We start from the raw sequence: 23237 nt of genomic DNA, 5'->3' as shown, positions 1-23237 counted from the left end.
ATAATATTTATAGGCACTCAGTAAACAGAAGTTTGAGCCAGTTTCCACTGTCACCACCCAGGGGATCAAGTGGTTTTTCTTTAATGATTTCCTATTGATTTCTGGACACTTCTAACCTTCTAGGCCTTGCTTGGACTCTCCTCTTTGCCATTGTATCCTCTCCAGAACCATGATTTCAATCATTCATTTAAAGTACCCCACATATTTTGTTACAATGGCAAAAAAATCTTCGGGTACAAAAGATCTGCAAAACAGAGTCTGAAAAAAAAAAAGGCAAATGTACATCTTTTAGAATTGTTTCTGTTTTTTCTGGGGTTTTTTTGTTTGTTTTTTTTTTAACAAACCAACATCTTCCTTAGAGCAATTCCAGCCACAGAGGAAATAACATGCTTCCTGTTTGGGCTTCTGTTTCCTTAGTCCCGGGTTGGAACTGACCTTATTGCTGCCACCAAGATGCAACTGAGTGACTTCCAAAATTCTGCTGACAACTTCCCTGCTCTGAACTCTACCCCTGAGCTCCAAGTCTCTGCAGCCAGCTCTGCTGCTTTTAAAGCTCTTTCAACTGCCGATTCCATGCAGCATGCAGACCTGCATCCGTCAGCCCCTGTAATGCCTTTTTCTAAACCTACTGCTCTCCTCAAAGCTCTGATTCTCTCACAACCGGTTTTCACAGAGCTCTCTCTCCTATACCTTCAACTACTGACCACTAAGTCTTTTCTCAAGCAAACCACCCACATATCTACTAAGTAATTAAAATTTCAAGAGTCCAGGCCCCAGCTGGCAGGAGATTTTTCTCAATACATGTATTGTTTGAGGTCATTTCCTGCATAGCTTCTAATCAATTTTCCACAGCGACAAAGATCGCTATCCCACGTACTAAAATTGTTTTATCTAATGTTCTGAGTCAATTGATCTGTTCTAGAGGAAAAATTTATATTTTATTTCTCTCCAGCACAGAACTTGGCACAGTTAAGTGCTCAAAAACAATATGCGTTGAATGAACCAAAGAACAAAATTTATGGTGTTTTTTTCCCATGAAAAGTACCCAAAGACTTACCCAACACCAACAAGACTTAATCTTTATTCCCAAGTGGCTTACAGTCTAGGAAGACAAACTACCAAGCCCTTCAGTATTTATAAAAATTTCGGGCCAACTTAGGTCTAATGATTTCTCCCGAGGTCTTGTTTGCTCACACCAGATACGCAGTTACCACTGACAGTGTGTCAGCGGTGCCTTTCTGATCCTTAATTAAACAGATGAAATCTTTACACTCTATCAAGACCTCTCACTCCAAGCGTTCTTAGCACGTTGAGCTCCTTGTAATTTATAAAACGTACTCTCGGTGTCTTTCGATTAAAAATGGCATTAAAACGCTACTTTCCTTGAATAAGTCAAACTGAGGCACAACAGTTTCCCACCACGTTGGAAGTTTCGGGATGAAATCTGGCTGACAGCTGAACAAGTTAATGGTTGCAGCTCACAGCCCTGCCCCTCCTGCCCCACCAGACAACTGTTCCCTCCAGGCAGGGGGAAAGTGGTCTGGCAACTCCTGACAGATGGACAGCTGACGGAATGGACCCTCCCACAGGCCTCGTTCCGTGTGCAGCTGTGCGCTGGCCTTGTGTACAACCGGCTGTTCCCCAGAGGAGGGGGAAGAATTGTGCTGCTGAGAAAGCCGCTCTCAGCGGGAGGGAGGCGGGCGGGCTAGACTGACACACGAGAGGGCTGGCTTTTTGGACGGCTCTTAGCAACGGCCCTGGTTTGACCCTCCTCAGCCATGAGAAAATAGAATCAGTGTACCATTCTTCCAGGCGCGATGCAGCATCCGCAGCTCTACGTCAAGGGGGCCTTCCTCCCGGCCTGTTAATTACCTGCTCTTTCCCATCTCAGGGTTCCTGCCTTTGCAAAGTGTTCCTGGGAGGAGGGAAGAAACGACCGCCCCCCAGCCCCCTTGCTGCCTGGGGGCTTCAGGCTTGATTGTGAGTCATTGTGCATCGTTTCGTCTCATTGATAGACGGGACTGAGAGGGGGGCTTCCAGCCCCCCTGGACCGGCTGGGGCTTTATTCTAAGAGTCACTGGCGCTGCGCTTTTCCTCCCCGTTTGTAGGTGAAACCCCAGTGGCTTCATTGGCTCCTTGATTTAAACCACGCCCGGCTTGCTGCCGGCTTTGCTGCTGCTGGGCCAGGAGGCCCAGCCACATCCCAACCCCGTCTGCCGGGAGCCCGGGCTGCTGCTGCTATTGTGTGGATGCCCCGCGTGTCTTCTCTTCTCTTCCAGAGATGGCTAACAGGGGCCCGAGCTACGGCTTAAGCCGAGAGGTGCAGGAGAAGATCGAGCAGAAGTACGACGCGGACCTGGAGAACAAGCTGGTGGACTGGATCATCCTGCAGTGTGCCGAGGACATACAGCACCCGCCCCCTGGCAGGGCCCATTTTCAGAAATGGCTAATGGACGGGACGGTAAGGGCGGGCAGCGATCTCGGATGCTGGGGCGGTGGGCTGGGAAACCCTCCAGGGTCTCCTCTTTTAACGAGAGGCCACCGGAGGAGCTGCGCCTTGCCAAGCTCCTTCTCGGGGGGAGGGGGACGGGAATGCCTTTATCTCTTCGGGACTGGAAGGTCTGGGCTCCCTGCACAATTCCCTCGCTGGATTAGAGGACTCTCCACCCATCCCAGACATCACAGGTTCCTCCTGAGTTGTTGGCAAATTCGAAGTCCTTTTGCTTTTTCCAGTGAGAATAGAGATAAGTATTTCCCTGAGATCTCTCCAGCCTTCTAGGTGCATCAGATCCTCTGGCGGGTGCGGTGGGGGGGGGGGGGCGCGGCGGCACTCCTTCCCGCAGGGGAATAGGTTGGATACTTAGTAAAACAAAAGAAGGGCTGGAGGGGCAGGACTCACCACCTTCCCATTCTTCCTGGAGCCATAGCCTTGGGGATGCTTAATGCCTGTTTGTCGAATGGATGGATTCTCTTGAAACTGAAGGGAATCCTTATTTGATAACTGCTTTTAAGGAGATGCTCCCGTGTGTTTGGGTGGTTGGAGACCACAGGCTCTGCTGATTCCAACAAGCCCGTCTTTTCCCGCAGGCTGTGATTTACTGTTACATAACTGCTATCTCACGCTTCTGTCCGGTTATGCCCAGCGCTTTGTTTATAGGGATCCGGGGGTACCCACCCAGTTCGGCTCCTTTACACATCATTAGCTTTTACTGGATGAGTTATTGAAGACTGATTCTGATCTGCCTTTTGAAAGAAGAAATAGAGTCCATCATTTAATCTCTCCGGGAGCCACTAACTCTTCCCTCCATTGAAAGTCTGAAATCGTGGTCTCATCACTGCACATCATTCCCTCCCCATAAACCTTCTTTCGCTCACCCAGCAAAAGGAAAGGAGGGAAGAGGACTCCCGGGCTCTCCGTGGTCAGGAGTAGCCCTGAGAATGGAGTCGCCTGGGTCTTTGAGGTTCGGTATGGGAGCCTGACCACCCAGCTCAGAACCCATGCCTTCCTGGGGTGCAAGATGGGCCCACGCTCAAACCCGTGGGCTGTGCCCTGTGAGGCCCAGGATTCACTTTGCATTGGGGGGGGGTAAATACAAAGGGAAACGCTGATTCTGCCTCCCCCTTTCCCTCTTCAGGTCTTGTGCAAGCTGATAAACAGTTTATACCCACCCGGACAAGAGCCCATTCCCAAGATCTCAGAGTCAAAGATGGCTTTTAAGCAGATGGAGCAAATCTCCCAGTTCCTAAAAGCTGCGGAGATCTATGGCGTCAGAACCACTGACATTTTTCAGACCGTGGACCTTTGGGAAGGTAAAGCCCTCGTGCCTTTGGGATCATTCTTCCCTCCCCCCACCCTTTTGCTTTTCTCTTTGTGAAACCTGCCCACAGTGTTCTTCCACGTATCTCCAGGCGTGTGTGTGCGTGTGAGGGGATTATCAGCTGTTACCCGCGAGCACTGTTAGCCTCCCAGTTCGTGATGTTCTATATTGAAAGGGTTCCTCCTCTAAGGAGCACACACCCCAGAACACAGCAGGGACCCCAGCAAACTAACTGGTAAACAGAAGCCTCCGTGGAGAGGAAGCTAAAACGGTTACACGGAAGCCTCTCCTTCTTCTTACCCCTCCCACCATGTACTTTTTCCCCACAAGTGATAGCTCCTGGAGGAGAGGGGGGCGGCGAGTACGCTTCTGACTCACCAGCAGCCAGGCTTATAGACAAAGCTGCCTGGTGCAATTCTGTCATTCAACCTGAGAAATAGATAGCACCCCACCCTTTTACTAAATGATTATCTGGGAGCTTTGTGACTATACCTTCCAGATGTGTATCTTCTTAGAGAGGGTGACAAATGATTTTTTTCTTTCATAGTCGTGAATTGATGTAAGAAATCTAACAAGGCATAAAAAGGAAATCAAGTTTCTGGACATATTTAACAATCCACCATGATTAGGGCAAGTGATGTGGATGGAGGTACCGCCAGAGAATTTGGGACCCGTGGTCTTAGGGCTTAGTGTCCCCCAGAGCCCAAATGTGCTCACCATCCATGCGACTGTTCCACGTCGGGCCTGCTGGGGGGACAGACAGGTCCCAGCAGGACGGCCAGGTTGACCCTGCACTCTCACGCTCATTGTCACTAGCTGTCATCAGTGGCCCGACCAAGAGGGTGCCCAGGGTAGCGACCCAAGTGGCTCTGCTGACAGGGAGAATGGACTAACTCTCTCCTGTGATCAAGAGAATGATAGTTAAAGGGGCATTCAGATGATGGTTGAAACGGATTTCTAGCAGAGGACCATTCTACTAAACAACTTATAAAGAAGCCATTGCCTCCTTAATCCTCACCCCCTTCTCCATGTCATACACAGAGCTGGCATTTCCTGTTTCCTTCACAGATGAGTAGTTAAAATCCTAAGACGCCAATCAGTTTATCAGTAATGTTTTGCCATTATTTAGAAACTCAGATATTCAGACCTTCAGGCCAGGCTGTTGGACTTCATGGACACTTGCCTCCAAATCCCCACAGAAGGTCACAGTTGAGACTTGGTCCCTGCTTTTTAGGTCAAAGCTATGATGACTTTCTCTTGCTGATAAAAACTCCTGCTGCTTATTGATATTTTCCTCTACACTAGGCATGGTACTCGTGCCTTTCTGCATAACGCCAATCAATTCTCCTAACAATTCCAGGAGGTGGGTGTTAGGAATTTCCCCATTTTATAGATGATGAAACTGGAGCTCGCCCATTATCACTCGTATAGATCATATGACTGGCTAGTAATTAGCAGAGCCAGGACTCAAACTCAGGCTCCGTGATGCCAAAGAGTAGGGCCTTAACTAGTCTGCCATGCCATGCTTTGGCCAGGATGCTGTTTCCTTATCCTACACCGTGAGTGTGCTGTTGAGTCATAACAGTGACTGATGAGATGAAGAGTAGGGGGAGGATGATTCAGGGCTGTGTGGGATGGAAGGTGAGAGACCCAGTACTTGGAGGTTTGTATAAATGGAAGGGGTCCCAGTGAGACCCCCCAAGTACAGGAAGTATATACGAGGAGGAAGAAACTGGGAGGGCTACGGGAGATGGGGATCCCAAGGGTGCTTTTCTGTGTTGAGGATGCTCTGTTTGCCTTTCCCCTTTTTCCAAAGACCACACAGGTGAACTGTATACCCAGGAGGTGCTGGTAGTGAAGGGGAGGAGGATAGGAAACAAAGGTCCCTGATAAGCAGAGTAGGTGGAAGTCTACACCACCTGCCCCAGCCCTGTGTGTCAGATACCTCTTAGGGAAGAGGGAAGTTGAGAGGCATCAGTGTGACTGCAGGAGCCTGAGATGGGGTGGTGGACAGATGGGCTCCAGGGCAGGGTGTTGCTCTTAGAACAAGGGAACAAGGCAGACACTGAGGGGTCTCATTCCCAGGGCAAAGAAAGATGGGGCTTTAAAGGAAATAAGGAAGGAGACCACTCCCAGGGTGTTGTGGCTGAGATGCTATAGGCAGGACAGCTGGCAATAGAACAGATGCTTCGGAGGGTCCAAATGGCCTCTAGAGGCACCAGGGCCTGGCGGCCCCCTCCATGGAGAGGCAGCTCAGGATTGAGGTTTGGGAGATTCAGTCTATTTGCTGGAGGGGATACTTGACATCCCCCAAGTGCACTGTCTGCAGCTCAGGCTGGAGCTGCTGACCATACAGTGAAGCAAGAGACAGGAAAGTGGGTTGCTTTGAGCAGAGAAACGGGGGGGGGGGGGGACGGCAGCCTTGGGCGAGCCCAGCACTGAGACCCATGGAACAGCAGCATGGAGAAGTGAGAGGCTGGATCCTTCTGCCAGAGCTGCTTGTCACCCGTGAATTTAGGGATGAGTAAGCTGGAATCAAAGGGATGCCACTGGGCGGGCTGGCACGTGTTGACGTGCCTGTGCGCGTGTGAGGTTGTCCATGTTTGTGTGCTCAGCTATTGCACTGGCCATCCCCTTAGCTTAGTCTCACATTCTTCCTGCTCTTCTGCACCTGGGCTGGGGTTTTAATGCTGTCCTCAAATTTCAGATTACTCACATTCACTCCTGATCCCATGCACTGTGGTCATGGTGGCTGTGGCTCTGAGCGGCCATCCCTCCTTGCCTGGGAACTTCTCCTCCTCCTCTGCAGGCATTTTAGGCTCAGCAGCTCTCGGTCTCCCATCTCCCCTGCTTGGCATCTTCCTAAGTAGGGCTCTGCTTGCCCATGGCTGCCCATGACTCTGTGCTGCTCTTATGTTGCAGATGAATAACGCCGCAGGAGCCAGGGCTCGCCAGATGCCTTCTCATTTATCTTCAGTTGTTTAGACAGGCAGGCGCCCCAGATGTACCCTCTCTCCTGAAACCCTTTTTAGATGCAAGGCGAAATGTTTGGAATGGACTCAGGGGCAACCAGAATAAAAGGTTCAAGGCTTTAAGAAGGAACCCAGGGCTGAATGGCCTAAAAAACAACCCAACCTCAGAGATATAGACAAGGCTCCTGGAGTTCCCCTCAGAGGAAGCGGGGTGACCAGTTCCCTTCAGTGATGGGGGAGAAGTGAGGGAAGCTTAGAGCCGTGCAAGGGGACTGGAGAGGTCTTTCTCATGGAAGAGAGAAGGTAGATGCCGGGCAGGTTACTTTGGGATTCGCCCTGAGAACCTGGAAAGGGCAGGCGGGGCCGTCTCAGCTGTGACTCAGAGAGCACAACGGAGGTTAGCTTTCAGCATCTCTTCAGTGGAGGGAAACAGGGAAGGAGAGAAAGGGAGTAGACAGAAAATGAGGGGTGTGTGTGTGTGTGTGTGTCTCACTCTCGTGAGAGCGAGTGAGTGTGCTGGTCAGAAAGCCTGCAAAGAAAGCTTACCCTGAAGGTAGGAGAGTGCAGGCTCCTAAGTTAGAAATTAGACCACTCTGTTTAAACCTCTGTTTCACCACCTATCAATGAACTTTTCTAAGCTTCCGTTTTCTCAGCTGTAAAATGGGGATAATAGTGTCTGTGTCACAGGGTTGATACGGGGTGTAAATGAGATAATGCATTAAAAGTGCTTAACACAGTGCTGGAAAGAACAGACCATAATATATGGTAGCAATGTTCAAATTACTATTATCACTGGCCTATTTTTTTTAAGACTAATAGAAAATAAGGGCGGCAGGAGCAAGGCTGGAAGGGCACATATTCTGTCTCAGAACAGACCGTCTTCATGAAGCGCCTCACACAGCAGCTGGTAGGGTTGCCTGGATGACCTTTGCCCTCTCTGTCATCTGAGGTGCCTTCACCTCATTGACCATTCTCCAAAACGAGGGGCCACCTTTATGGGTCTCCTCATTGACTTTTTTCCACCTCGTGGTCATTACCCTTTATGTTTTTCCCCACGATATAGTATTGCTTTGTCAATTCCAGACCCTGGGATCGTGGTACTGTGGAAAGAGCATGAGTTTTGGAAACTAGCTACATACTAGCTACGTGACCTTGGTTAAGCTGCTGAGCTTCTCAGAGCCTCAGTTCCCTTCCCTGTAAGCAGCGCCTCCCTTGCAGGGTTCTTTCAAGAATTAACTGTATAAAATGCCTAGCACAATGCCCGGCTAAGAGACACCTAATAAATGTTGGCTTTTTTCTCCTCTGTTGTTAGTCCATCAGCAACTAGCCTTTTTGGTTCCCATGCCTAACCAGGCAACGAGCATTAGCCACCTAGAATTCTAGAATGTCAGAGCAGGCAAGACTCAAAGATCAATCAACTCTGATTGCTCTTCTCCATAATCCTGCTGACGAGGATCCGGGACACATGGCCTTGTCCTGCCTCCCTGTTCCCCTCCTTGATGACTGGGTGTTGGAGGCTGGTTTATACCGGGGGTGGGGCAGAGTGCCTGGAAGGTCCAAATATGTCCTCTGGGAGGTGTTGCTGTATGTGTCATTCCTCAATAGCAAGAACAGAAGAGACATTTCACCCAATGTGAGAGCTGTTCTGGGATGTCGTACGGTACCTGTAGTGACTCAAGATAGTACAGAAATGCCTGCCGCCTGAAGCCTCCTTTTCTCTCAGTGCAGCCTTCACCGCAGTTCCTGCAAGCACTGCTCATACCACACTTGAGTTTGGCGGGCTCTTCCTGCAGCGGTGGTCCTCCAATTGCAGTGTGCATCAGAATCTACTGGTAGGCTTGTTAAAACACAGGTTTCTGGACCCCAGCCCCAGAGTTTCGGAGGTATTAAGTCTGGGGTAGGGCCTAGGAATTTGCATTTCTTACCAATTCACAGGTGATACTGCTTCTGCTGGCCTGGGAACCCCACTATGAGAACCACTTCCTTACAGATTTTCTCCAGGGAGGCAAGCAACAAAAATTCATAAAGCCCGCAGAGCAGCCCAACCTACCCTCTGACATTTCTCCCTTATCCAAAGCAATAATTTTTCTACTCTGAGTGGAGAATTGGGGGCTATGTCTAAGTTATTACTCAGGGAAATAAGAAGTGGTTTCTTCATCCACTGACCGCTTTCTCTGTAAGTCCCAGAAAGATGAAAAAAAAACAACCCAGTATTCTAAGAGTTACAAGGTTGAGTCAAGACTAATGTAAAATAGGGTGGGCTTCTCTGGTGGCGCAGTGGTTGAGAGTCCGCCTGCCGATGCAGGAGACACAGGTTCGTGCCCCGGTCCGGGAGGATCCCACATGCTGCGGAGCGGCTGGGCCTGTGAGCCATGGCCACTGAGCCTGCGCGTCCGGAGCCTGTTGTCCGCAGCGGGAGAGGCCACAACAGTGAGAGGCCCGCGTACCGCAAAAAAAAAAAAAAAAAAAAAAAGACTAATGTAAAATAGAAGTAACTCCAAAGCAAAGAGTTTTGAATGTAAGACTGATTTTTAGTATTGAAAGTAGAGTGTCCAACCTGACTTTAACCGCCCAGATGTAATTTCTCTGGTCTTTTCTCTTTACCCTTCTTTTTATTTTTTCTTCCCAAAGACATGTGTAAGATAGCATGAAAGTAATAAAAAAAAATTAAGGGAACAAAATCCTTGTTCAAGTATCTCTATGGTAAAAGTCTTCAAACTTCATGGGCACTAAGAATTCCTAGGTCGGGGCAAGGGGTACTTATAATGCAGAACCCTTGGTCCCTCTCCCCAGAGATGACCATTTAGTAGCTGGAGTGTAAGACCACACGTGGGGAGACATTGCTTTGTGATAATGCAATAAACAGGGAATACAGTAATGTCAAGTCAAAGTGTCAGTTGCTCTCTGAGGTTCTGACAAGGAGAGCTACTGTGCCACCATCTCTTTTTACAACTTCGAGTCTAATATTAGCTTCCCCCCATGATAGAGAGCTAGAAGAGTCCAGGAACCTGATTGAAATCCTGAGCTGTTAGTGTAAATTTGACCCCTCTCTTTCGTGTATCACTTCCTTCTATGGCCAGCGGTCTCATCTGTTGATCACCACCCAGACTCAGTCTCATTCCTGCCTTCCCAGCACCTAGAATATTCCCAACACCTAGTTGGTACTTCTTTAGAACTGTTCTTCTTCTTCTTGGAAAACTAGTTTGAGCGGCAGTTTTCAAGCTGTCTTGCCAAAGTTTCTGGGGGTACCTTTCAGGGAACAAAGAGATTCCGGGCTGCTGGAGCTCTGAGCAGGCTCCCAACTTGTATCAGAGCCCTTTAACTATTGATGTGACTTCTGACTTTGTGGACGATAGCTCTGAAGCAAGGAATTACTGCTTAACAACTTTTATTTCGTGCCTGCCACATGCCAGACATTGGGATGCTTTTAAAAATGAAAAGCTGAAGTACTGAGGCAGTGCTTGCTTATGCGTCAGAATCATCGCAGGATATTGTCCCAGAATCTGAATTTTCAAGATCCTCAGGTAATTCTTCTGCTCAGTCCAGTTGGGAGTCACCAGGTGAAACCCATGTATCTCAAAGTTGTCTGATGGCATGAATCACATGGGGAGATTATTAAAAATACACACTCCCGGGCCCCACCCCAGGACCGCCAGATCAGTCTGTCCAGGGATGACCTCAAATTTCATATTTTTAAAAAGGCCTTCCAACCCCAGCCCATAAGTAGTCCCAGAAGCTTGGGAAACCATGTTCTGCAGCAGGCTGGGTTCTAGGCAGATGGTACACATTGTTGGGATACAAGAAGTTCAGCTTTTGTTGCTTTATAACTGGTTCGCTTCACAGATCTTCCCTCATCTCACTGCTCCTTCAGACATTGCAATTTTTGACCCTCAGCTACAGGATTCAGTCTCCACAAACCGCCCCCTTCTACCCAACAGCACTTGATCTGGGCTTCTGAACTGGCAAGACAAATGAGGCTGGAAAGAGACCCTCCTCCCATTTGGTTAGCCCAAAACACTGGAATTCTTTCCAAAGAATGTCTATTAGAAAATGAACTAGACATGAACTGGTTACAGAAGGCAGATTTCTGTTTGTTATGTTATTTCGAATCTTGACAATAATTATTTTAACTTGATGGGCAAACTGATGGGGGACTCTGGGCCCCAACTGCTTTCTTTTGCTTTCATCTTATTTAGGTTGAGACCTTGAGAAATAATTCCAGACAGAGCATAGACTTATGGTCATTTGAAGTTTGTGCCCCAGATTTTGTGGGGCCCAAGAACTACTCCCCATTTGTATCCCTCCAGTGCCTCCCTCTGGCCTGGCACTGAAGCAGCCACTGCCACCCTTCAGGTCATTCCTGATCTCTGAGCACCGTGCCTCCCAACCAGCCTGTGCTGGGGACCCATGGGAGATGGCAGTGTGGCCTCCTGGACTGATTACAGGCTTTGAGTTCAGACAGACCTGAGCTAGATCTGGGCCCTGATTCACTTGTTGGGTGGCTCTGGGAAATTAATTAACCTCCTTGAGTTAATTTTCCCATCCACACATTGGGAGGAATCATATCAAGTCCACAGGGGCAAGGTCACTTATAATAAAGTGTCTAGCCTATCATTTATAACAAATCTCTTGTCTCTGGCCCTTTCTTTAAAAAAAAAGCTTTTCCAGTTTGTTCCTGTCTAATGCCTCCTTCCCCAGCTTCTTCTGCCCCAATGGTGCAATTACTTCCTTTTGCACTCTCCCAGGATGAGGGTGGGGTGAGAATTATAGGTCAGGGGGCCTGGATATCTTACCCTTGCCCCCAACTTAATTCCCTGTGTCCTTTCTGGGTTCATGCAGATATATATGCATTAGCCATATGTGGTGGGGACTGCGTCTTTGGTTTAACAGAGTTTGCTTCCCACCCCGGTCTCCAGGGTAGTATCTGTGGCTGGTTGCCAGGTGCCAGGCTCCACATTTCCCCAGATCCTGGACATGCCAGATGCGCGCTGTTTCCAACCACCAGAAACAGATTTCTGGTGTGCTTTACGTACAGAGTAGAGATGAGTGATGTACCTGGACCTTCCTAAGCCTCCATGTGCTTCATAGTTTCTTGAGGTTCTCTTTAATGACTCACTGCTTGAAAGCAAACCTTCTTCCTATCTCTTCCCACGGTGATCCTTCAAAATATCATCATGCCAGTTCTATCAAAAAAAAAATGTATCCTGTAATACAGTGACAGTTACAGAAATGCTTTTCATCTGCGGAAGAGAAAGATCATTCTCATAACCTCCTCTGCGTTTCCTCTCTCTGCCTTCTCAGTATCCCTTGTGCCCTCCTCCTTCCATCTGCTGCCCAGGTCCTCCTTTCTCCACCACCCCAGCTGTTCCTTGCTCCTGGGGGGCTCTGCACTGAGAACCTCACATCCTTGTATCCATCAATCCATCCCACAGGGCCTCAGGATCCAGGAAATCATCCTGTGGTTAATGTGGGACGGGGGATGGGGAGAGAGCAAGGAAAGAAGGATCTGCTGTCTCTCTCTCCTCTTTGAATAAATGGACATCCTGACCTGGACTTCCTCTGTGGGCCCTAATTGTTTATTTTGTTAGAGTTATGCTCCATTCTCACTTTCTGTCTGCCTTTCCCCTGTAATTCTGTATTCCCCAGTGACCGGGCTGCAGCAGCCCAGCCGGAGATTACAGATGGTTCACTCGGTCTCAAGAGGACCTTCAATGCTTGCCCTTGACTTTCACAGCCCTGCCAGGCTGAATGCAGCCACCCTGCCCCCGCCTAACCCTTTAGCTTTTGCACTCCACACTCGTGCGTGGACCTTCGATCTGGTTCTAAATTGCGGGGCCAACCACACAGTAGCATCTTTCCCTTTCCTTGTCCAGGACACGTCGGTCCGCTGGAAGGGGGGAGGGGAGAAAGGATGGGAAGAGGAGGCTGCCTTGTAGCCCAGTGGATGAAGGGTCCCTGGGCTCCTCGGGTGACAATGTCCCCCTCCACTGTGTGAGGGAGCACACCACACATTTCTCTCTCTCTCTCTCTCTCTCTCTCTCACACACACACACACACACACACAAGCCATTTATTTATTGTCTCCCTTTAGCTCTTCTCAAGCAGCACAAAATGAAGAGCTTCTCATTGTGTCATGTTGGAGTGCTCTGTGTTTATTTGCTTTTCTTCATCTGCCAGGCCTCCAGCCTAAAAAAGCCAAGTGAAGACTCAATTTGATGCACATGGGTGATTTTAGACCCTTTTAACCCAGATATAGTAAAAGAAAGAAGCCACCTGGGCTTTGGTGTCGTTGACCCACCAGTAAATTTCTTTCCGGTCCTTACGAAAATCCTCTTGTGCAGACCTCATGCCAGCTTACCCACAGCACCTCCCCTTACCACCGCCCGCAGAACCCACCGAGGCCGGGGCCTCTGCATAGGGCAGGGACCTACCGCCGTCTGAGCTGCTCAGTGTTTGGAATGTGTTATTCATGTAGCAACTGTGAATGGATTAGAAACTCACTATCCCTGGCATGTACCATATAGAGAATAATTAGCCAGATGTTTTGCTCCTTTCTGAGAAGCTTGGCCGTGGTTGTCTTCAGGCCACTTTGAGAAGTATCTTGTATCCCTCTCCCTTGAATGTGCTTGCCTACAGCCTCCTATGAGAACTTTCTTCCCAGAGGTCCAGCCCCATCCTTCCCTCTTCCTTGGCCCTGACACATGCTTGGCTTTAATCTCTCCTTCGGCTTCCAGGGAAGGACATGGCGGCCGTGCAGAGGACCCTGATGGCTCTAGGCAGCGTTGCAGTCACCAAGGATGATGGCTGCTACCGGGGAGAGCCATCCTGGTTTCACAGGTAAAAATCCCTTCCCAGCCACACACCCTCTTCCTCCCCAGGCAGAGGAGGATTTTAACAAGAGCGAGCATCTGAAGCCTTGTAGCTCCCCGGAGGCTGTTTTGACACAAAGTCCAGCCTAGCAACAAGCACTCCAGCCCCATAACTGAATCCCCTGGAGCAAGGAAAGACGGATGCTGCCTGTTCAGGCCAATATACCACCCAGGGCAGAAGTCGTTGGGCCTTTCCTACTAGATACCTGGATCCTCCAGCTCTGCCCAGTTTATGTCTCTCTTGAGATTTGTACTTGGTTTCACTAGGAGCCAAGTAGCCTTGAATCTACTTATTTATTTATTTATTTTCCTCATGTAATGAAGGGAAAACATGTTTTATTTGCCAGGAGAGTCCTGAGACAGTCCTGTCACCCCAGTGTATCCATTGATAGCGCTGTCTGTCACTCTTGGAGGAGGCCTGAAGTGGATAATAAGTTATATCGTCATGTCAGTAAAGGGCCTTTCTCTAAAGAGATTATTTGCTTTGTTGTTTGTTTGTTTGGGGGGAGAGGGGTAGCAAGGGCTCTTAAACTCCACCCCTAGCTCAGTGAGAGATGAAAAGAGCATGTTGTAGCAGATAATTGACTCTTCATTCCCCTAATCCCCTCCTCTTCTTGACAGTTAAGAAAAGGTACCAGCTTGTGACATTTTAAATGAACCTGGTCTGAAATGCTCCTAGATATCGGCCAATTGAAACCCTGGCTTTAGCCCCCATTTTGTTAGTGATCTACCATGGTCTATGTGGCCCATAAAACCAACATTATTTACTATCTGGCTCTTCACGAAAGTTTGCAAACCTCTGGTCTAGAGTAGGAAATTTCCCCTCCTAACACCTAAATCCGTCAGCTTTAAAGCGGGACATTAATCCTTGGCCCCATACAGGGAAGGTGGAGTAGGATTAGTGACATGATTTGTAAGAAGAGCTGATTTTAATTTTCACAAGGGCTTGAGGTAACTGTGAGAAGGGGGGACAGGAAAGCTGTCTGAGAGTAAAGTATCCAGAGAGGCAGTACTTGTTCTTTGCTGTGGAAATTCTGGAAAATCACCTGAGCTTCTAAGATGTCGAGAGGTCGTGTTTCATGGCAGGGCCCGTTTGTGGTAGGACCATAGCCCAGGGTAGGGCCATATTTCATAGGATCATAGCCCAGGGTAGGACCATAGCCCAGGGTAGGATCACTGCCCAGGGTAGGGCCATAGCCCAGGATAGGATCATAGCTCAGGGTAGGGCCATAGTTCATGGCAGGACTATAGTTCTGTATAAGGCCTGCCTTTCTGTTTGGTGACCCCCAGAAGAGCCTGTGTAACTGCATATCTTGGAAAAGTTTTGAAAACAGAATGACATTGTTTCATCTCACTCCCTCTGCCCAGGAAAGCCCAGCAGAATCGGAGAGGATTTTCAGAGGAGCAGCTTCGCCAAGGACAGAACGTAATAGGCCTGCAGATGGGCAGCAACAAGGGGGCCTCCCAGGCAGGCATGACCGGATATGGGATGCCCAGGCAAATCATGTAAGACGCTGCATCCCGCGACCCAGTAGAGAGGACGAACGTGCCACACCATGGTCTCTATGATAAAGAAATAGTTAGTCACCTTCTGACCTTCTCTTCTCAAAGCCTCCTGTCCCTGGTTTTTTGCAAGTGCTGCATTTCTGCCGCGAATCCACGTTGCCTACGGCTGCCACCTTCTGTTCATTTAGAACTATGCAAAGACTCCGCTTCCTTCCTCTTCCTGAGCTCCTTCTTTGCCCTGAAAGCCTTCATGTACCTGATTATTTATTTATTTATTTATTTGCCAAAAATTTCCCTCCTCAACTTATAGAACGCACCTAATAAACAAATTAGTCTTGTGTCTTCAAGTGTAAAGTTCCTTCCTCGTCTTAGGGACTTTGCCGGCAGGGCTGGTCTCCACTTCATTCAAGAGGCCAGCCAGCTGTAGCAGTAGAAATATAAGTTAACTTTGAGGAAGCCCTTGCAAGGTTGTATTGCTTATCTTGACAATTGCAGTAGAAGTTTAGGAACAGTTTTGCCCACTCTGACAGCCTAAACTCATGAGTTCAAGGACACGGTCTTTGGCTCCCACATATTTTTTGAGTACCTACCTTGTGCTTTTTATGCCAGACTCTGGGGGAACACAGGAATGAACAAGCTGAAGCCCCAACTCTTCAAGAGCTCTGCTGCAGATGCTCAGGAGCTATCTGATAGAGGGGTGGTTTTATCAGCCGGACAGGTGACGATTAGTTGAAGGAAAGAGCATTTTTCCATTCTGTATCAACAATCTTTATCCCCACAGGCCAGATTCTGGGTCTGATGCAGACATTTATACAGCTTCTTCATTAGCCAGAAGTGAAAGCAATGTAGATTGCTCTCTTACAGTTGTTTACAGGGTCTAACCCCCTAAGACTCTTGGACATTGTCTAAGACTGAGATCTAGCTAAGATGAGAAAGGTTTTAAACATTTTCTCATCCACAGAACACTTAAGTAGGCAAGTACGCCTGGGGACCACCAACTCATCTTACTCTTTCCTACCAGTAGAAACAAGAAAAAAAAAAAGCGACTCATGTTGGGACTTCCCTGGTGGTGCAGTGGCTAAGAATCTGCCTGCCAGTGTAGGGGACACGGCTTTGAGCCCTGGCTCCGGAAGATACCACATGCCGCGGAGCAACTAAGCCCGTGCACCACAACTACTGAGCCTGCGCTCTAGAGTCCATGAGCCACAACTACTGAAGCCCACACGCCTAGAGCCCGCACTCCGCAACAAAAGAAGCCACTGTAATGAGAAGCCCGCGCACTGCAATGAAGAGTAGCCCCCGCTTGCTGCAACTAGAGAAAGCCTGCGCGCAGCAATGAATACCCAACTCACCCAAAAGTCAATAAAATTTTTTTTAAAAAGTGATGCATTTAATAAGAAAAGAAATAGTCTTTCACTCATATAATGAATTGTTAATTAACAAGAAAAAATAAAATAAATGAAAATATAGACACTGCCGCACTCCAGATGTAGAATGATGACTTTTCAGACTGCATTCTTTGCAGTTCTAGCCTTCCATAGAGAGTTCTGTGGGATTCCCATGGGACTGGGGTGGGGGGGAGGAGGCTGAATTCTGATCCCCACTCCTGCTTCAATGAGAGCGTTGCTCATTTTATCTATTTTATATATTAGGATCCAGCATAAGATTTTTAAAGACTTTTAATATTAAAAAAAAAAACAGGAGGGGCTTCCCTGGTGGCGCAGTGGTTGCCAGTCCGCCCACCGGTGCAGGGGACGCCAGTTCGTGCCCCGGTCCGGGAGGATCCCACATGCCGCGGAGCGGCTGGGCCCGTGAGCCATGGCCGCTGAGCCTGCACATCCGGAGCCTGTGCTCCACAACAGGAGAGGCCACAACAGTGAGAGGCCCGCGTACCGAATAAAAAACAAACAAACAAACAAAAAAAACCAGGAATTCATCCTCTAGGATCCCTAGTGACCAATTCAATCACTGGTGAATTGTCCATTCCTGAAAAGATGTTATATTAACGTGAAGCTGAATTCCTTTCTCAAAATTTACCTTAGATTTGCCATAAAAGCAAGAGAGAGAGGTTGATGGATCCCCACCCAAAATGAAATAAAACTGGGAGGAAGTTCCTGGTGAGAGGTGGAAGGTGGTTAGTTTCCTGTTTGGGATTGGGAGGTGGAGGGCATGGGAAAGCACCTCCACCAGCGGTGTGTGGGACTAGGTGTGTGAGAGTGCTTCCAGGCTATGCCTGTGCTATTTCCCGCATGCGCTGGCTCCACCACTGCTGTGCCAGAGACGCTTAAGAGGCGGAAAAGCAGCCCAATCTAGAGTGGTGCAGAGCCCAGCTGAAGGGAGGAGCAGGTAACACAGCAGGTTGCCAGCACACAGGCGTTTTCTTCTCCCAACATGATCCCACCGGCCCTGACAGGCTCCCCCACCCCTTCAGTCCCATCAGATGCTTACAGCCTGGAGAGGAGGGTGTTGAAAAATGTGAGGCCCTAGGATGGAGGTTTACCCGGAGTGCTTGGGATTGAGACAGGAAGTAACAGAGAATGAGAGAGTCCAGTTTGTAATTCCAAAAACAATCTGCCTCAATATATTTCCAGCTCCAGATATATATTCCCAACAGAATCGATCCAAGCTAGGGCCTGAGATGTTCTCCCTCTTCCCCATTTTGCATTTACAGTCAAGGTAGCAGATACTCTCAGGGCAATGTGAGCTCATGAGCAGCAACTGGAAGACCCCTGAGGAGTGTAAGTACTGTCATCTAAAGACACACTGGAGCACTCTTACCAGATGAAGTGGAGTTTGTGGACCAGAGAGAAGAATCATTTACAATTAGCCTAATAACATACTAAAAATGATAAGGGAAAATATTGGAAACTTGAAGCTATTGCTTCCATTATGAAGAAAAAGCCAATTGGAGATATGAAACATAAAAAAATAAAATAGGGACTTCCCTGGCAGTACAGCAGTTAAGAATCTGCCTGCCAATGCAGGGGATGCAGGTTCGATCCCTGGTCCGAGAAGATCCCACATGCCGCAGAGCAACTAAGCCTGTGCGCCACAGCTACTGAGCCTGCGCTCTAGAGCCCACAAGCCACAGCAAGAGAAACCACCGCAATGAGAAGCCCGCTCGCCGCAACTAGAGAAGGCCCGTGCGCATCAACAAAGACCCAATGCAGCCAAAAAAATAAAATAAAGTCTCTTAAAAAATAAAAATAAAATAAAAGGGAATTCCCTGGCAGTCCAGTGGTTAGGACTCTGTGACTCCACTGCAAGGGGCAAGAGTTCGATCTCTGGTCAGGGAACTAAGATACCACAAGATGCGAGGTGCTGCCAATAAATAAATAAAATAAAATAAAATACAGATTGATAGTAGAATGGATAAAAAGAACAAGTTAATAAATTAGAATATTAAAACAAGACACTCTGTAAAAAGGTACAACAGATGGGAATACAAAAGAAACGTTAAGTGATATGCGCCAAAAATCATATAGCTGAAACCTCAGAAGCAAAGGAAAAAAATCAAGGTAGGGGAGGAAAAATTTGAAGAAATAATTTTGAGAATTTCCCAGAATTAGAAAAGAAAGGACCTAAGAACTCAGTTTTTTTTTTTTTTTTGCGGCTGAGCCTGCGCGTCCGGAGCCTGTGCTCTGCAATGCGAGAGACCACAACAGTGAGGGGCCCGCGTACCGCAAAAAAAAAAGAATGAAGAAAAGAAAATCAGACTGATTTCACTTGGGACCATAGATGTGAAAAATTCTAAATAAAATAATATCAAACAATGTATTTCAAAAGTGTATTAGAATGGGCCACTTTTGAGCCATTTTCTTTATTGAGAGAATTCTTTTTTTTTTTTTTTTTTAGCTGGATGGGCTCTATGGGGACCCACTCTCTTGTAGAGCTAGCCCTGAGTAAAACTTGAACTCATATTCCATTCCTTGTTTTTTCTCTTCTAAAGTCCTAGAGAAATCACCTATTCCAAGCCCTGTATTTTATTTAGAATAATACTAGAGACTAAAGGTGAAATGACTTCTCCAACAGCATTTAGCAAATTAAGTTTTGGAGGAGGATTTATATCTAGCTTCCTAGGGTCCCAGAGCAGCACTCATTTCTTTCTATTACATGGCCTTTCTGCTAAATCTCTCTCACTTATTCTTCCTAAGGTATTACTAACTAAGGTCCTAATGTCTCATTCTATTATTTCATTTATTTATTTATTCAAAAACTGCCCTGGTAATCAGCAAAAGCCATCTATGTGCTGAATGTAGGAAAATGACTAGAAAACCATCCCTGTAATCTGTCCGTCAACAAGAGTTTACTGAGTTCCTAATATATTTAAGGAATTCTATTATGAACCAGGAGATACAACGAAATATGGACGTGGCTCTTAATTGAATGAATTTGCAGTCTAGCTGAGCAAACAATATACCCGATAGCTCCTTGTATCATTAGTTGTTTGTTTAAGGGCCAAATCACAGCAGTGTTCACTCGGACCCTCTGAAGGAAGAGTTCTCTGACCTGGCTGGTCAGGGAATGTTTGCTAGGGGACACTGGACACGGGAACTTCTGCTTTGTGCCATTATGAGAATGCATTGGCCTCTTTACCACTTGTCCTAACCTGCCTGGACCCAAAAGAGTTAAAACAATGAGGAAGCGGCTTGGATTTCAAGACGGATCCTTCCTGGGTGGACTTGAGCAAGGGTGATTTGAGAAATCCCTGTGGTATCCAGGCCTCGGAGTCTTATTCAGTCTTAGACCTCTAGGAGACAGGGTTAGAGGTTGAGATTTTTTAAGATGATTATTATTTATTTATGTATATATTTGTTTACTTCTTTGTTTAATTTGGCTGCTCTGGGACTTAGTTGTGGCACTTGGGATCTTTAGTTGTGGCACGTGGAATCTTTTTAGTTGAGGCATGCGGACTTCTTAGTTGCTTCACGCAGACTTCTTAGTTGCAGCATGCATGTGGGATCAACCCGGGATCAAACCCCGGCCCCCTGCATTGGGAGCAGAGTCTTACCCACTGGACTACCAGGGAAGTCCCGAGATCTTAAAGAAATGCATAAAAGTTTGTTTTCAAGTTACTTTTTATTTTAAATTGGAGTATAGTTGATTAACAATGTTGTGTTAGTTTCAGGTGTACAGCAAAGTGATTCAGTTACACATACACATGCATCTATTCTTTTTCAATTTCTTTTCCCATTTAGTTTATTACAGAGTAATGAGCTGAGTTCCCTGTGCTATACAGTAGGTCCTTGTTGGCTATCTATTTTAAATATAGCAGTGTGTACATGTCAAGTTACTTTTTAAAAGGCCAAATTTGGTCAGTGTAGTTAGAGCTCACCTTGACGTGGAATGTGCAAAACTTTCCATGGTGATGGTTGCAGGTCCCCGACAGGACCAAGACACCCAGCTCTCCACTTCACACATCTGCTGCCTCAACCCACGAACCAGAATCAAGGTTCCTTGTTATCACAGAAACAAAAAGATTTGCTAAAAGCTAGTGACATCTGTAGACATGCCATCAATAAGGTTGTACCAGGCTGCAGTGTGAATGCAGGTCCCGTTTCTGGTTCTCTGATATGTTAAAGAACAGAAAGATGATTTAAGAAAATGTCTGACTCCAGACAGACAAACTAGGCCACAGTTCTCTACTTTTTATATCATTCCTTCCACCAAGAGCTGTGACTACAGCTGGGTCTTCTGGTAATGGAAACACAAAGCTCACTTTTCATAAGATCTTGTCTTTTTGTTTCCATGCAGGCTGCCATTTTAGTTAACATTTACAGAAAACTTTAATGACATAGTAGGCAGCAGCACTATTGCTGACAGTAAATTTAATTGCCATGGACACAAATTAGCTTAACTGCTGATTATATCCTCATTGAAAGTGACATAATCCTGTTGACTGTGTGTCTTTCACTGCTATGGTAACTGTAGAGCACAAAGATTAAAATGTAAATTATTGTGTTATTGGCAGAAATGAGCACGTCGTTCCTGCAAGTTGTTTTGTAAACCTAGTTCCCTTGAACATTTTGAAGGCTAAATTTCTCCATTTAAACAGCCCAGCTTCTTGAATGGATTCAAGGCCATCTTCCTCATGTTATGCCAATGGTGAATAAGCATAAGGCCGCCACATGCCCTGAGCAAGGTAAGATTCTCTGTCCCCAAGCAATGTTTAAGAAATACTTCAAATGGCGGTTGCCAATCCTTGATAGTTTCTTTACCCATTTCAGCTCCACAAAATAATCTAATGGTTTGATGGGATCCAGAGTATAGTCAAGTCCATTTTTTAAAAAGAGCAACCTTTTGGGAACTTCCCTGGTGGTCCCTCTGTACTTCCATTGCAGGGGCATGGGTCCGATCCCTGGTCAGGGAACTAAGACCCCACATGCCACATGGCCAAAAAGAAAAATAAAGAACAACTTTCTTCTCTCTCAAATTATAGATCTACTTAGAATGCTATGATTCTTTCTAATTACAAGTAGTGGTGATTTAGGCAGAATAAACTCTAAATAGTCATTATGCAAACACTGTGTCTCCTCAGGGACACTATTATGCCATTAAAACCACTGGTTAGGAGGCCAACTGAGTTGTTTTCTTCTAGGCCTCTGATGCTTAGTTTTTCTCCATGTGATGTGACATACTGTAAATTGTAGAAATGGGAACTTCCATGTCAAATCAATTCTTTGCCATCATGTGCACCCAACAAAGAAAAGAAAGATATTTGAATATTTTCTAACATTAATCCTTTCTGAAATATATGATTAAGTCAAAATTACCTTGTATTGCCAGTAGTTATGACATAATCCATAGTAGATGAGTCTCTGAGGCAATACTCCTTGGAAGCGAACAGTGATTCGAGATGTTGGCTTATAGTTATTTTATTATCTTGCTGCTTCTTTATTAATAACACTGATCTCAATTAATGTTTAGCATACTTAATTTACTATCACTGTAGCTTCAAAGTATTTGTGCATTGGGCCAGCATAATAACTTTTCCATTTTTAAATTTCAACATAAGCATTTTTCCCCTCTTGATAAAACTTTGTAAAATATCTGAACAATTCAGGGAACATGAATGACTCTCCTTAATCCCATCATCCAGGATAACCACTGCCCACAGTTTAGTGCCCATCATCATAGAATATTAAAATACATATGCAATCAGCATCACATTTTTAGAGTGTCTCCAACTTCATTATCCTTTTGCAGGAAACTAGTTCCTCTTGGATACAATCTGTTCATCATTAAAGCTTCATAGAAAGCGAAGGGCAAATATCGTCTCAAGAAACAAGAGGATGTGACTCATGAGGATGTCCCAACAAAATAGGAAGAGGAAGTAATCCCTTCTATGTTGAAAGCTCTTCTATATGGAAACTACTGGATACTTTCCCATTGAAAATCCATTGAATGGATGTACCACATTTCACTTAATTGATCCTTTATTGTTAAATTTTAGAATGTTTCCAAATTTCACCATTAAAATTAATACTACAAAATTTTTTACAGATGTATCTTTATGATAATTTTCTTAGGATAATTTCCTAGATGCTAAATATCCATTTTTGATTAATATGGCCAAATTTTATCCAGAGTACCAGTTTACACTCACCTGTAAAAGGTAAGTGAGGCCATTTCGCTACACTCCATCAGAATTATCACTTTAAAAATCTATTTGTGGGGCTTCCCTGGTGGCGCAGTGGTTGAGAGTCCTCCTGCCGATGCAGGGAACACGGGTTCGTGCCCCGGTCCGGGAAGATCCCACATGCCGCAGAGCGGCTGGACCCGTGAGCCATGGCCGCTGAGTCTGCGCGTCCGGAGCCTGTGCTCCGCAACGGGAGAGGCCACAGCGGTGAGAGGCCCGCGTAACACACACACACACACAAAGATCTATCTGTGAATATTCTGAAAGACAACGTCTATCTACTAGGATGTTGGTGGAACTTGATGTTCTTCCTCAGCAGCTGCAAAGGAGTTCTATGATTGCTAGGTCCTTGCTCGAAATCCCAGCATTTTTCATTTCTGCCAAAGAGCACATTAAATCCATGAGCTATTCATGCTTGTTAATGACTCTGAAG

At 46.6% G+C, this 23237-nt stretch overlaps 1 protein-coding gene across 2 annotated transcripts; it reads left to right on the top strand.

The window, feature by feature from the left end:
• The first annotated feature begins 1791 nt into the window (after positions 1-1791).
• TAGLN3 (transgelin 3) lies at positions 1792-22442 on the top strand. 2 transcript variants are annotated; one of them, XM_082654589.1, is made up of 6 exons: positions 1792-2108; positions 2280-2461; positions 3636-3810; positions 13525-13627; positions 15028-15165; positions 22372-22442. In XM_082654589.1, exons 2-6 carry the CDS (start codon positions 2282-2284, stop codon positions 22418-22420), a joined length of 645 nt encoding a protein of 214 aa, XP_082510715.1. In that variant the 5' UTR covers positions 1792-2108; positions 2280-2281; the 3' UTR covers positions 22421-22442. The 2 variants fall into 2 exon arrangements, with proteins under 2 accessions (XP_082510715.1, XP_082510716.1); XM_082654590.1 differs by lacking the exon at positions 22372-22442 and having other exon boundaries at positions 1792-1980; positions 15028-15505.
• Positions 22443-23237: the final 795 nt, after the last annotated feature.

The sequence above is a fragment of the Grampus griseus genome (genome assembly GCF_964374135.1).
Source record: "Grampus griseus genome assembly, chromosome: 5".
Lineage (NCBI taxonomy): Eukaryota > Metazoa > Chordata > Mammalia > Artiodactyla > Delphinidae > Grampus > Grampus griseus.
Note: the sequence above shows the minus strand (reverse complement) of the source record. Positions and strands in the feature narration are given on the sequence as shown.

Bases quoted from the DNA above. Each gene is read 5' to 3' on its own strand.
- TAGLN3 (XM_082654589.1), top strand. From the start codon at position 2,282: ATGGCTAACAGGGGCCCGAGCTACGGCTTAAGCCGAGAGGTGCAGGAG. The intron at 13,628-15,027 runs GTAAAAATCCCT...CCCTCTGCCCAG, and splicing joins GAGCCATCCTGGTTTCACAG to GAAAGCCCAGCAGAATCGGA. The intron at 15,166-22,371 runs GTAAGACGCTGC...ATCCTTTTGCAG, and splicing joins GGGATGCCCAGGCAAATCAT to GAAACTAGTTCCTCTTGGAT.